The sequence below is a fragment of a genome, unplaced genomic scaffold (assembly GCF_019419815.1).
Source record: "Pyrus x bretschneideri cultivar Hongxiangsu unplaced genomic scaffold, Pyrus_bretschneideri_v1 Contig38, whole genome shotgun sequence".
NCBI classification, from domain to species: Eukaryota; Viridiplantae; Streptophyta; class Magnoliopsida; order Rosales; family Rosaceae; genus Pyrus; species Pyrus x bretschneideri.
The window spans coordinates 3,957,776-3,972,216 of record NW_025999701.1 but is presented as its reverse complement, the minus strand read 5'-3'; the positions used below and the strand labels follow the sequence as shown (position 1 = coordinate 3,972,216).

Sequence of the window (14,441 nt, the reverse complement as noted above, 5' to 3'; positions counted from 1 at the left end):
CCTATGACCTGTCATTTCACAATGAACAACCTAATTTAACATCTAACATTTATCCTAATAAAAAAGAACCATATTTCTCCTTTAAATATTAAAATTTTAATACCATTAATCGAAGATATTGAACAATTTCTATTTTTTTTGTCAAACTAATTATATGAAAATGTCTAAAAATTAGACAGTCCCAATTATTAAGCAACAATGCACCATAAGGAAAGGAAAACAACAAAAAATTGGGGAATCGAGCAAATTGGACAAAAAAATATCCAGGCTTAAATAAAGACCTACATATATTCACCGCTGCACTAGTATGAACGATGAACCAGCGGAAAACTTGACATCCTCTGCAGTTTACAGTGACAGTGATCACTGATTTGTATGGGATATGACGTGACATATGATTCTCTCAACTCATCAGAATCTCCATGCATGATAATTTGACCATATCCAAGTCCCCAGACTAATGTAATGGGCTACCTCCACGTGTCACTCACATGCAAATTTTCCCCCACGTGTCAACCTTAACTGCGAACACTCAACAAAACTGCGTTTACCAGGCAAAACAACAAACCTCATCGGCTCATCTCTCTCTCTCTCTCTCTCTCTCAGACAATACAGAATACAGACAGTGATCAGTTTATCTCACAGGAAAGCATCTCTGTTTTTAACAGTTCTGCAGTTGTCATATATACTCACGACGTCAGTTAGTTGGGGATGCAGATGTACTACAGCTAGCTGGTTAATTTTTAGTTGAAGGCTGAGAAATGGAGACAGGAGCGTCTGAGTTTGCAAAGAACTTGGCCCGGGGGCATGCGCAGGTGATACCAGTCTCACTCTTTGTGGCGGTTCTCTGCCTTTGCTTAGTCGTCGGCCACTTGTTCGAAGAAAATCGATGGGTTAACGAATCCATCACCGCCATTATCATCGTATTTACTTACTTAATTAACCCCATTTTCTTCAATTTCATTTGCGTGTGTGTTGGTTTTCAATGGTTAGAATATTTAGGTTAATCTATACTCTAATTAACCTCCATTTTCGTTGTTTTCCCCTATGTTATTTAGCCATATCATCAATTTATAGTTTACACTAAATACTACATCATGTGTGCGGATGCCTCCGCTAGACCAAGAAATCACAGTTCGAGAGATATGTGTACAGGTCTACATATATATATATATATATATATATATTGTTGTTTTAGTAAGAGTTACTTTTGCACATGTACCAAATTGAGAAAATGTGCGTTGTTAATGTTCACCAAAATGGGTGTACTAACAATTGGCTACGACCTTCATATATAACAAGCTTAATGAGTACCCTTATTTTTTTGTTTTTCACCTAGTCTACTACAAAATTAAGTTTTCATATATGTAGGTAAAAAAATGAGCTAATGAATTTGAAATGCCTAATTCAGATAGACCAGCTGCTGAGAAGTATATTGGGGATATTTAATTTGCATTTGGAAAGATTGATAGTTTCGGTGCCTGCCTAAGCATGTCCATTGTCTAATGTGTGTTTTTCCTTTTTTTTTTTTTTTTTTTTTTTTTCAAACAGGGATGCATAACTGGAACAATAATCTTGCTTGTGAGCAAAGGAAAGAGTTCTCACATCCTACGATTTAATGAAGAGTTGTTCTTTATATATCTCCTCCCACCAATTATATTCAATGCTGGGTAATTCAGCTTTCGTATTGATTATAATATTCCAGTTTTAATTAATTTGCTTGCCGGATTCATAGAAACTTTTAGCGACAAATTCGCTTACCTAGTTAATTTAATACCAATGCAGATTCCAGGTCAAGAAGAAAATGTTTTTTCAGAACTTCTTAACCATCATGATGTTTGGGGTGATTGGTGTTTTCATTTCAGTATTCATCATAACAGTTGGTAACACTTTAATCTGTTCTTTTTCATATATTTTATACTAGTTTTATTTCGATTCGTTAACTTAATGTCCAACGTTTGATTTTGCATTGTGCTAGCTACTATGGATTTCTGTAGAACTGAACGTTTCTGCATGTTACTTTTGATTAGGAGCCCGGTGGCTGTTCCCGAAGTTGGGGTTTGGTGACCTGAATGTGCGAGACTATCTCGGTTAGAACCGAGAATCCTTTCGATGAAACAATTAGCTATTTGTATCATATGAACTGACACTTTTATGCTATATAACAGTATAATCGTGTAGACAACTTTTGTTTTACATCAATCTTTTGGCTTGAAACAGCTGTTGGGACAATTTTTTCGTCAACTGATACAGTGTGTACGCTGCAGGTTTGTCATGTTTTAGATGTTCTCTTTCATTTCATTTGGGTGACCCGCTCCTGTATTTGGATTTGCTGAGATATTATATCCACCTTATGTAGATTCTTCATCAAGACGAAACTCCTTTACTGTACAGCCTAGTCTTTGGGGAAGGAGTGGTAAATGATGCAACATCAGTTGTCCTGTTCAATGCAATTCAAAAGATTGATGTTAGTAAGCTTAATGGCACGACTGGACTTCGTGTCATTGGAGATTTTCTATACTTATTCTTTACAAGCACTGCTCTCGGAATTGCAGTAAGTTTACCATGTGACCGATTATGGCAATATAATATCACTAAAGATTATTCAGAATACTCCGCTCACTTATCTGTGGCCTCAAATTGGTTTCGTGTTTTATTTTCAGTTTGGACTTGTGGCAGCATATGCCCTTAAAACCTTATGCTTCGGAAGGTTAGTAGCATATTTACAATCCCTCAGGGCTAGGACAGTTCAGATAGATGTTGTAGGGAATCTCAGATGGTACCTATACAAGTCTTATTTTATTCTCTCTTACAGGCATTCAAGCATCCGCGAGATTTCCTTAGTGGTTCTAATGGCTTATCTGTCTTACATGGTGGCTGAGGTAAAAAAGTGTACATAACACTTCACATTTCTTTGAACTTATGTTTCATTATGTATTCCAAGCTCAATAATTCATTCGCACGTGTGGGATTCTTCTCTTATGTGTTATTATATATTCTGGAGAAATGAACTTGGAAGCTTGTTTGTTATCTCACTGTGTAGCTGAAAACCTCTCTTATTTTGATTGACGATTGACATACAGCTGTTCGACCTGAGTGGAATTCTCACTGTTTTCTTCTGTGGGATTCTCATGTCACACTACGCATGGCATAACATCACTGAAAGTTCAAGAATCACAACCAGGCATGTATCGTGTATGGACAATTCATATTCAATTCAAAAAGTGCCCATAACATCCTTTCGGGGACCATCTGATAAAATTGAAATGCTACAAAGGTTCCCATAATTTCCCAGCTATTTCATCTGACTGCTCTGCCTTCCAATTTTTAGGCATGTATTTGCAATGATGTCATTTATAGCAGAAACATTCATATTTCTTTATGTGGGGATGGATGCTCTTGACATCGAGAAGTGGAAGTTAACTGAATTAAGGTACTCTTCCTCCTGAATTTTGATGAAGTTATTGATTTACTAAATTCTGTATGCATTGGATCATCCAACTTTGGGTACCTTTTCTTGTTTTCCTTGAACTTGTAATTCTTGCAGTTTAGGGTCTTCGTTGGGCATCTATAGTACGATACTCATGTTAATATTGATTGGACGTGCTGCGTTTGTATTCCCTCTGTCAGCAGTCTCCAATTACATGAATAGACGGGCTGAGAGATCATCGTCAATTTCATTCAAGAACCAGGTTAGTACCTATGCTGTTAATCTTTTTACTCGTTTAGGAAAGGATTCAAACTTGATATTGATGCAGGTAATCATATGGTGGGCCGGGTTGATGAGAGGAGCAGTCTCTATTGCTCTGGCTTTTAAACAGGTGCGAGTGCACGTGCATGTTCTTTTTAGTTCAAGTAATTGGTAATATCTGTCATGTGAATAACCGTACTCGTGTGATCACTCGGACTGCTTTTCACTCGTGAAGTTCACATATTCTGGTGTCACATTGGATCCCATCAATGCCACGATGATTACTAACACCATAATTGTCGTCCTCTTCAGTACGCTGGTATGTAAGGCATTGTTCTTTTTATGATTTCTGTTACAATTTAAACAACCTTCAAGTTGTCGAGAATCTTGTTTGTTTTTATCAGAAAGTTATAGCTAAATGTCAGTACGTATGAAATCTGCACCTCAAAATGTTTCATGATGTCTTCATTTTGCTTTTTGACATTAGGTGTTTGGCTTTCTGACGAAGCCGCTTATAACTTATTTGCTTCCGCACGCTGCAACTAGCAACATTCAGCGTAAAGAGTCAAAGGACATATCGGATGACCTGAATCTGCCTTTGCTCTCCTTTGAAGAATCGGCTTCCACAAATATCAGTCGTGCAAAGGACAATTTATCCATGTTGATGGAAAGTCCAGTACACACCGTACACTCTTACTGGAGGAGGTTCGATGATGCCTATATGAGACCAATGTTCGGAGGACCAATTCGCAATCACTCCGCATGTTAAAATGAAAGCCTTTGGTTTAAGTTCGTCAGAGCCTTACAATCAAAGCACACAATCACGAAACACAGCCGTGCGCGGTTGCTACAAGTAGGTACATTAACTTTGAGGATGCTTATTTTGTAGAATGGTATAAGCAAAACATCAGCATTATTTGGGGAATATGAGTTTGAGGGGTTCAATGTTACTTTTGTTGCGGCAGGGATTCAATGTTTACTTTAGTTACAGGGCGGAATTAATCGTCGAGGCTGCGGAATAAATTCGTGGAATAACGTAACGCTATGTGTATATTGAGGTAGTAACCAAACTTTTTTCATTGCATAATGCATAAGGTTCCAACAGAGAAAATCGCAGAGGTAAGTGACTGGATAATAAAGCAGGTAAATGTTCCCGAAATATACGTTGAAAACATGGTAAATATTTCAATCAAATGAAACCATCGGAGCCTCATGTGCTTCAAACAACTGCAGTGAACCCAAGAAAGTAACAGTTAGAAATCAATGTAATTCAACAAAAATCGACAAATATTGATCACTGAGGAAGCTTAGGCATCTTACCATGGCATTCTCGGGGCGTTTTCAGGCCACACTTCTTAGGCAACGCCATAGCCAGCGCAGGGTCGATCCCAATCGAAGGGAGGACGGACTTGAAGTTGCAGAGGCAGGGTAAGTTGGCTTGGCGGACAACACTGCAACATCTCTTGGTTGGTGGTTTTGGTGATTTGCCGGTTACTGCCGGGCGACACTCCTTCAGTTGGTCGGATTCAATGTTGCATATGGAAACCGCCGTAGATCCGGCAACAAGTGCAAGCAACAAAATCACTGGCGCCCACGACGCCACGCTGCTAGTCCTTGCCATTCTCTCTCTCTCTCTCTCTCTCTCTCTCTCACTCTCTCAAAGGAGCACATTTTGTTCTTGTAATTTGAAGCAGATTTATAGCGGAGGGATGAGGGATGTTTATAATTTTGTGTCAAATTTCGGGATTGTCATGTGAACAAGTTGGCAGGAACCAAGTCACGGGACGCCGAACTATTAATAAAGAATTGCAGATTCTCAAGTAATACATTAGACAAACTATAACATATTCTTAAGTAATAATATTGTCTTCCACAACGACTGCAAAATCTTGTTTTATTGAGTCCGTCACGGGAATTTCTGCACATACATGACAAAGACATTGTTTTACACAGAAAAGTCTGTTACTTTTATTTTCCCCGGCAACGGTAAAAACAACGGAGATAAGTTCTGGAAGAATACATTGTTAAACATAGGTAAAACAGTGAAGGTAAACTCCGACATCGACTAAATAAATACATTAGTAAACTGAAATGAGTTAAAAAACATGATTACATTTGGTTCTGTTTTTTCTAGTGTCTGCTATTTTACAGGTGTTAGAAACTCCAGAAGCTGCTCACTCTAAACCTACCTGGCCAAGTCAGACGAACCATGGCGCCATCGGCAAAATAAGACCTGCCGTGCCATTACTCTACTTACAAACATTACCTAAAAATAAACATATGCTACATAACCGTTCAAAGTACAAGGAGATGCATCACCTTTTAACAAGGTTTGGCGCAAATTTTATCGCACCTGTGACCTCCAACTGCAACCAATGACCAACATTGCATCAAAACTTATGGACCGAGATTTAATACCTAATTAAAAGGAAAGAAGAATGGAAGCAATGATGTGGATGAACGGTCAAAATGAATCTACTAAGAACTAAAGCGGGTAGTACAATTAAGAGATAAATAAGGAACAATTACAACAACAAAACAGAAGAGTGATAAATTTAACATCCACGAACCTACTTGTAAAAAAGAAAAAGCGAAAAAGGGATTATGGACTACAAACCTATTATCATCTCCTGAATATGTGATGACGTTCCAAAATATCTGGTATTTCCAATGCATTGATGGTTTCACAACCAAAGATCTCTTGAAGCTTTGCATCACAATGTATAGCCATTTGATTTTGAGGATCCTGGATATGTGTTTAAACGTTAATATAATTGATTTCTGACCTTATCAAGTCTCAATGAATTAGTGGAGAACGGACCAGCAAAAATTTTCTGGTTAGCACAGAAAAATTAGATGCTTGCACAACCTTCATGCCATTAAGTGTAGGTGCAAATTGTTTTGTTTTTCAATTTTGTAATTGCGTTCTAAAAGTATCTTAGGGCCTGTTTGATAACCATTTCTTTTTGTAGTTTATCGTTTTCATTTTTTGTGCTAGAGAGAGGTGGAAAGTATATGGGAGATATTCGGAATGGAAAAAGGGAGGTGGTGGGAGGGTGGAGGAAGAAATGAAGGAGATCACACTAAACAAAAACTTGAAAGTGAAAACAACTTAAAATTGTCTTCAGCTTTTGGTTTTTAGTTTTCATTATGTGTATCAACCCATACACATTTTAAAAACTTTTTTCCACCATCCTTCCTTCTCCCTTCTTCCTTTTTCTCCCACATACTATTCCTGTACTAAACAAATAACAAATTGGTTATCAAATGGACCTTAAATAATCTTAGACAGACTATTAAGTAAACATTTGAGAAACGCAGAAAACATCCCGACCACTAATCATCATGCTTCATATAGAGTAAACAAAAGAGAAATCCCACATACGATATACAAATTGGCACTACTCGAACAAGCGATGCTCAAAGAGACCATAGTAAACAACTACTAATGGTGTGACAAACTAGACTAAACACACTATACTACCAAAGGTCAGCAATGCAACAGAGATTCAGTTATTCAGACCACGCTGATTTATTTCGACCTCAAGAAAAATAACAAAAGTAAATATACAAGGCAAAAGCCAACTGGAGGATCACCAATATGAACTATTAAGATTAAAACACCACCCAAAAGTTCATATCGATTAAAACACCACCCAAGAAATAATTCCATATGCTAAAAATACTTAAAAACAATTCTTACATCAACTAAAAAATTCAAACTCATTTGTATTTACATACACCTCAAGCAAATTTTTCTTAAAAAAGTAAATAGACAAAGACACCCAGCTGGAGCATGACCAATGCAAACTATTCAGATACAAAGACTCCAGAAAACTTCAATATAACAGTCACTGAATCCAAATAAATTTATAATTTTCTATTTATTTTGAGAATGGGGAGTCACTTACCTCCAGATGGTGGACCTTTATGTACTCCCAGATACGCGTTACAACCTCTGATTGGATCATCTCCCTTACACCAACACCAAAAAAATTTGCGAGTGCTTCAGATATTATCAGGGAAGGACTCGGTTCTGTACTTTTCGTTGCAGACTCCACAGCATTCTTGGGCACCTTGGGCTTCCTGGGAACTACTGGTTCTGAGAGCACCAAAACATAAAATCCTTAGGCATGTATTATATTTTATACCCATGACACAAAACACGCAGAAATAGTGTGACCCCCCATACACCCGGATAGAGGGAACTGTTATATGAAATACATACTTGATGGTTCGAGTGGAATAATATGTTTAGCAAGCAACTTGTTCATCTTAAACATGTCAGTGCAGTCTGTCTCAAAAACCACTCGCAGCTCATCATTGCAAATAATTCTCCTCTTGTTACCGGGATCTTGGAGATTGTTCTTCCTTATGTAAGCCCACAGTTGTTTAACAATCTGTACTCAAAATTAAAATATAAAAGAGAATAAAATAAAAAACCTCCTGGCAGATAACAAATGAACTTTAACAAATAGCACAAATGGATGAGTCTGAACCTCAGTCCTTGGGAGAGTTGGGTGGCCAACAATGGCCTGAAGCTCAGGTGAAACACCACAAAGTTTGTTTAGACCTCCCGGGCCACCTTTTCTCTTAGCTTTAGGCTTAGGGCTGCAAATAAATGATAAAATGCACAGAAACATAAACCCAAACATCAAACAACCATTATGCACCAACTTACTAGAACAACTACATCATGTCAGCAGCTTTCCCTGTTAATTACTTCCAAACCAAGACTTAAATAAATAAAACTTGATGCATGAGAGACCAAACAGCCTCTGCAAACAAATGCATCTTACATACAATATACGACTGACGCAAAACATATTATACGAGACCAAAAAACATCTAGAGCCGTACGGGTAGAATTGAAAACGGCATTCTACAGTAAGCCTAAATACCAATGCCGGGCATAGGGAGCAATTGAAAACGGCATACTTTTCTCTGCGCAATTTTCAAGTTTTTAGTTTCACTATTTCCCATGCCCCAAACAGCATAAAGCTTATACTCCTCCAAAGCATACTATCCATTTTCTTGCCATTGCTTAAATTTCATTTCCCAAATGGCATAAAGCTTAAGACTTCAGCCTACAATATTTTCGCAATTTGTTGCTCAAATTTTATTGGAAACCAAACAGCCGGCAAGAAAATACTAAGGAATTAAACCTAGGAAACTAAATGTGAATGTGCAATTTCCAATTTCCTTAAACCCTAAGTGTACGTAAACACAAAAGTGTCCGAGAAAATGCCAATTTCACGCTAAGCAAACTGAAACATAGCAAATTAACCAAACACAATACAACGTGCCAAGCCTCTATAACATTATTCCACTTTCCCCTCCCTCAATTTTCTCGGAAACCAAACAGAAATTACCCAAAAAAAAAAAAAAAACAAACAAAAGCGGAAACTAACCTCTCCTTGGGCGTGTTAGAACCGGAAACGGGCGGAGGAGCAGCGGAGGCGGGCTCCGGCTTCAGGAGTGGAGGCGGGGGCTGGGAGGAGAAGGTCTGGAAGGCGGAGGGGGCAGGGTGATGGTAATTAGGGGGTTGGTGAAGGGCAAAATGGTCTTTAGGGTGCTGAGGGTGAGGAATTTGTTGAGGTTGGGGTTGGGGATGGGTAGTGGGTGGGTGGGATCGGAAGAGGTAGTGGATCTGAGCCCGAATGAAGTCGGTCTTGTGGGAGAGATCGACGCCAAGGCGGGACTGGAGCTGCTGGACGACGTCGTTTAAGGTGGTCAAGGTCGGGGTGGTGGTGTTAGGGTTGGAAGTGGAGTCGTGGATTAGGGCTTGTAACGCTTGCGATATCTCTTGTTCTGTCACCATTCTGATTCTCTCTCCTTCTCTCTTTCTCTCTTTCTCTCTCTGCCGAGTGCTGTTCAGAGCTTATCTCTTTCTCTCTCTTGGGTTATGGATTTCAAATGACCCAACTGCCCTCCCGGAAGTCGGGTGAATCAGGTGGTGACCTGTTTGACGTGTTTCTTTTCCACGTCGACACTCCTATCACTTGCTCCTAATTTTACTGTCTAAAAGTAAAAATAATAAGTGTGAAAAGTTAAGGTCTGTGGGAGTTACTTTTCTTTTTTATATGTCGTTGTTGTTACGGATAATAGACACTTTTTGGCTCATTTTCTCTATTGATGATGACAATGTCATGTACACACTTCATCATTTGACTTGTTCTTTCTCCTTCATTTTGGAGATCATCAGTTATTCATATAAACAAATTGATGATTCGTAATGAGGATGTTATTTGATATCCTAATGTAATTATCTAGTTTTGACTCATATGTAAACGGTCTTTAAATTGTAGAATTTTTTTAGCAATGATCTTTACAAATTATAAAATGAATGAATGGTTTTGATTATGACTTTTGTGTTGTGAGTTAGTAAGGTTTTTTGTTTATAGTCCTACTGTAATTAGTTTCTTTTTTTTTTTTTTGTAATTATTTGTAAATAGTTTTCTTGTAAATTCTATACATACCTCCACTTAGGATAAAAATAATGCAATTCAGAAATTCTTTGTGAAGCTAAAAATTAATCAAAAACTTCTGGAATTGACACGTGGACTTTTACAAAAAAAGACATGAATGCTCTCATTAAATTGGCGAGGCTCACATTTGATCCATGCGTAATTCAATATCCCTAAAGGCTTGAGTTGTGGACTATAACCTTACCAAGCTCTTTGTCATGACAACTAGAACTAAAAGTAAGAATCTTATAGAATCTAGAAGATTATTTTCTTATATAATTTGTATTACTTGAAGGACAAGTGAAGCCCGTCTATTTAACATAAATAATGTACAAAGCCACGGAGAAATCAATAAAGCTAGAGATTGAGCCCCTTCTTCCGTCTCTTTGCCTTCCCTCTCCTGTTTCTCTAAAATATTATTTAATATAAGTTTATAGCATAGTGCCATTTTTAGGAAGGAAAAAAAAAACAGAAAGAAGAGTATGGGAATGATGCGGTGGTCGACTGTTCGGTGGCCGCTACTTAATTAAAGGGATGAATCTGTAACCAAGCTTTGTTCCGTCCAAAATATTTAAATAAAATAAAAAATAAAAAATAAAAAAAAAATAAAAAGCATTAACGATGAATACTCATTGACATACCCAAAAAAAAAATGGATAAGTGAATAAATCATAAGAACCCTAATACCTTGGACCTTACGGAACCAGATCTTTTTTTTTTTTTTTCAAAAAATTTACCAAATTTGAGCGACACACATCGCAACAGCATTTATACTTTGAAATCTAATAAGGAAAAGATTAAGGGAATGTTATTGGTACTCCAAAAATCTCATTTTACATTCCTCATAAGTGTATTTTTTTTCTTTCCAAATATAGAAGGTTTGGAGTATAAAATGAGATTTTTAAAGTGTCAATAACAATTCTCAAGATTAATTATTAAAGAACATAAAGAAAACATCCACCTTATTGAAATTTTATTTTATTTTAAAGTAAATTACATTTTATACTCTTGGGTCGCAATTGCAACCTCATACAGTATTTTTAAAATACTTTAATCTCATACATTTACTATTATTTCATTTCCATTTAATACATCGGTTAAAAAATTTGTTTATTCAACCGTTCAATGATGACGTCGTAAATATAAGATTCACATTTGTACAAACATGGCTCCCAAACTTATGCCACGTGGCCAAACAACTAATTAAAAACTAGTTTTTTATAAATATTTTTCATCACCCCCTTCTCCACTAAGGCCTTGGAGCCCAACCCTCTTTTCCTCCGCTCCTTCCCTTCCTTCTCTTGCCACCTCGTTGAGCTGGAACGCACCCTCGAATCCATCTCCTTCTTCTCCATATGCTAGTCGGCATCTACCGTGGTGGTCAATAATCTGAGGACCTTCATGCAAATCATCGATGTCGCTTCAATTACGGGGTTGGAAAACGACATCTCGAACCACACTTTGGAACTAAATCTACGCACCTCCGTGACCGACGGTTGAACACAAATTTGTGTAGTCTGGAACAACCTGCAAAACAGTGAAACAACCGTAAGAAAACCTTAGGCCTAGAAGGGTACCGGCCAAAAGCTCTTTGACGGTCAAATTAGTGAATCCTTTTAGTCTCAAGTAGTTGGCAAGAGAATTCAAGTGTACAAAATGTGTTACAGTAAATGAACCCTAGATGGGTGTATTTATATGATGAGAGATATACCTTTTTATGATAGAATCCTTGTTATAAGCTAGAAGAATCCTAGAGGATATCTAGTAAGTAAATATTGCATCCTCTTATGAGTGTGATTACTTGCGGCGCACGCCTATCCCTAGATTGTAAGGACTCCAAGGCTTATAAGATTTGATTAAGTTCATATCCAGATCAAATCGCATGTCTATGGTCACCCAACAGAGTCGCTTGGACTTCGCCTAATGCCTGGAGCAGAATGACAGCGTCACCCTACTCCATCTAATCCAGCTCTGCCTAGAGCTGGTAAGTCTATGACCGAAGTTCTGAGGTAACATTATTCAGATCAACCTTACCCTAAACCTGTAAAATCATGGTCCACCACTTGCTTGTGGAATCATAGCATTGAAGCTCTCTCACCACTGCTGCTCTGGTCCACATTGTCAATAAGGCCCAAGAACCCAACACCTTCTAGGTAGTTTCACTTACTAGTGCTAATTGGGTTTGTAACGGATGTGTTTTGAGTTGATTTTTTATTTATTAAAAATATGGATTTTGATGATCGAGTTTCGAGTTTTATGGTTGTTTTGAGTTATGGAGGTTGTTGTGAATTAGCATTTGGTTTCTGTATTGTTGGAAATCTCAATTGCAGCAAATCTGTCGCAGAAGAAAATTGGCAGGAAGGAAGTTTGAGAAAGCTAGAGAAAAGAGGAACAACAAGGGTTTTGGAGTTTAATCCGATTAGGATTGCAAACGCTATTTCTGAATACAGTATATTTCAGTTCACCAAAAGAGAACAATATTTAGTGCAATTTATGAATGAGTTGAAAGGGGCACCCAAAAAAAATCCAAATAATTAGGTATAAAAAAAATGTCTAGAGCCCAAAATAGGGGCTGGAGGGCAAGAGCCCAAGTTTGACAATAGATAGAATGGCCCAGGTTTTTGGCATTAAAAAAAATAACATAAGGGGGATCACTCGTCCCCCAATTAACCCTAAGTTCCTAACGCATCTACCCTTTTTCCCAATTCCCCACCCCACCTTGTTTCCCCACTACCCTGCCGTCTTTGTTCTTTTCTCCCAATTCCATTGGCTGCAAGTGCAGCACTTTAACTCCCAAAATTCATTGTTTCCCAATTCCCAACTGCAAGTTGCTGCAGCTTATAAGCTCAACAGGTCCTTCTCAACGTCATTCACCATTCAGTGCATTCATCAACGCTTTTGAATTTTGAGGTAAACTAATTTTTAAAATTTGAATTATTAATTCATAATTTAATATATAATTTTGCAAGTGACATAGAATTATATGATAATTGATGTATAGAATTGGTTTTGTTGATGAATTATCAATTATACGATAATTGAAGTTTAGCCGCAATCATTAAAAAAGTAAAAGAAGCCAAATTTCTTTTTCTGTCATTCTTGATTGTACTCCTGATGCAAGTCATGTGGAATAGATGACTTTAATTTTGAGATGTGTGGACTTCTCAAGTAGGTCAATAAATATAAAGGAGTATTTCATGGGTTTAGGTACTATGCCCCCCCCGTTGTATATTTTCTCAAGTAATATAATCTGGGTGTGAGGGTCTGGCCCCCCCAACTTCGATAGGGTTCCAGCCCTCGTTAATTTTTTTTTTTTTTAACTTATGTTTCTGTATTAAAAAGGGCACATTTTGAGCTTTCGCATTGGGCACCAAAAAACTCAAGACCAACCCTGCCCATCAACAGCAATCTAATATCTGTTTGTATGCCGCAGTTAAGAAATTGAAGTCTTGGGAGGAGGTGGATGAGCAAGATGAGGTCTTGACCGGAAAGGTTTAGATACAAGATGGAGCAGCAGCGAAGATTTTGCGTTGGAGCACGATTGGTGTTATGAAAAAGAAAGAGTCTTGAGGAGGTGGTCAACAAAAACGTGCAACAAAAAAAATCAAAAGAAAACATTGCAAAAGGAAAGTTGTTTAGCAGGAAAAACGGAGTCGTACAAAGCGGAAAATGGAGATGCAGAGAGAGAGGGGGGTTGCTGGAGAATAAGATGGGGTGAATAATTTTTTTTAATTTGTTTTTTTATTCACAAGTTGGAAAGTTGAATCCATGTGAGCACAAATGTGGACCTCATATTTGCCACATCATCACTTAATGGTTAATTTAACATATTTTTTTATCGGAGGTGTGAAATTGAAATGAAATAATAGTAAATGTATAAGATTGAAATGGTTTAATATATTGTAAGAGACTGCACATGCATTTAAACCTAAGAGAATAAAATGTAATTTACCTGTTACTTTATCAAAAGATAGGACTATTATTTATTTAAATTATTGAGTAAATTATATTTACTTACTCAGATTTTCTTCAATTTCAAATTGATACAATGTTTTCAATTGTTACCAATATAATACAACTGTCTCATTTTCCATCAATTTCGAGGTCAAAGACGGCCTTAATTCGTACCATGAACTAATTTGACTTTTTTTTTTATTTTCTTTCACGCCAAACGATTCACTCGCCCCACTTTCACCTTCTTCTTTCATGTTCCTCCAACCTGCAAAAATCTTAGGCACTAAATTCTCTATGTTTTCATGCAATTAGTTTAAGAGGCTAAGTGC

The 14,441-nt window shown here is 37.4% G+C and overlaps 3 protein-coding genes across 4 annotated transcripts; 1 reads left to right on the top strand and 2 right to left on the bottom strand.

Annotated features, from left to right (window-relative positions):
* The first annotated feature begins 595 nt into the window (after positions 1-595).
* Positions 596-4,786, top strand: LOC103931599 (sodium/hydrogen exchanger 4). 2 transcript variants are annotated; one of them, XR_007250820.1, is made up of 15 exons: positions 596-923; positions 1,552-1,670; positions 1,786-1,883; positions 2,031-2,090; positions 2,221-2,267; positions 2,360-2,554; positions 2,664-2,710; positions 2,816-2,882; positions 3,084-3,184; positions 3,332-3,433; positions 3,548-3,692; positions 3,759-3,821; positions 3,927-4,010; positions 4,179-4,544; positions 4,657-4,786. XR_007250820.1 is itself a non-coding variant. In XM_048564194.1 (14 exons), exons 1-14 carry the CDS (start codon positions 762-764, stop codon positions 4,458-4,460), a joined length of 1,572 nt encoding a protein of 523 aa, XP_048420151.1. In that variant the 5' UTR covers positions 596-761; the 3' UTR covers positions 4,461-4,641. The 2 variants fall into 2 exon arrangements, 1 of the variants encoding a protein (XP_048420151.1); XM_048564194.1 differs by lacking the exon at positions 4,657-4,786 and having other exon boundaries at positions 4,179-4,641.
* Positions 4,745-5,603, bottom strand: LOC103928136 (putative lipid-transfer protein DIR1). Its single transcript, XM_009337153.3, has 2 exons — positions 5,012-5,603; positions 4,745-4,918 (listed from the first exon to the last, which is right to left on the bottom strand). Exons 1-2 carry the CDS (start codon positions 5,310-5,312, stop codon positions 4,911-4,913), a joined length of 309 nt encoding a protein of 102 aa, XP_009335428.2. The 5' UTR covers positions 5,313-5,603; the 3' UTR covers positions 4,745-4,910.
* Positions 5,604-5,752: 149 nt separating this feature from the next.
* On the bottom strand, positions 5,753-9,566 carry LOC103928154. Its single transcript, XM_048564195.1, has 6 exons — positions 9,103-9,566; positions 8,191-8,302; positions 7,920-8,091; positions 7,603-7,793; positions 6,309-6,437; positions 5,753-6,057 (listed from the first exon to the last, which is right to left on the bottom strand). Exons 1-5 carry the CDS (start codon positions 9,510-9,512, stop codon positions 6,315-6,317), a joined length of 1,008 nt encoding a protein of 335 aa, XP_048420152.1. The 5' UTR covers positions 9,513-9,566; the 3' UTR covers positions 5,753-6,057; positions 6,309-6,314.
* Between the last annotated feature and the right edge of the window lie 4,875 nt (positions 9,567-14,441).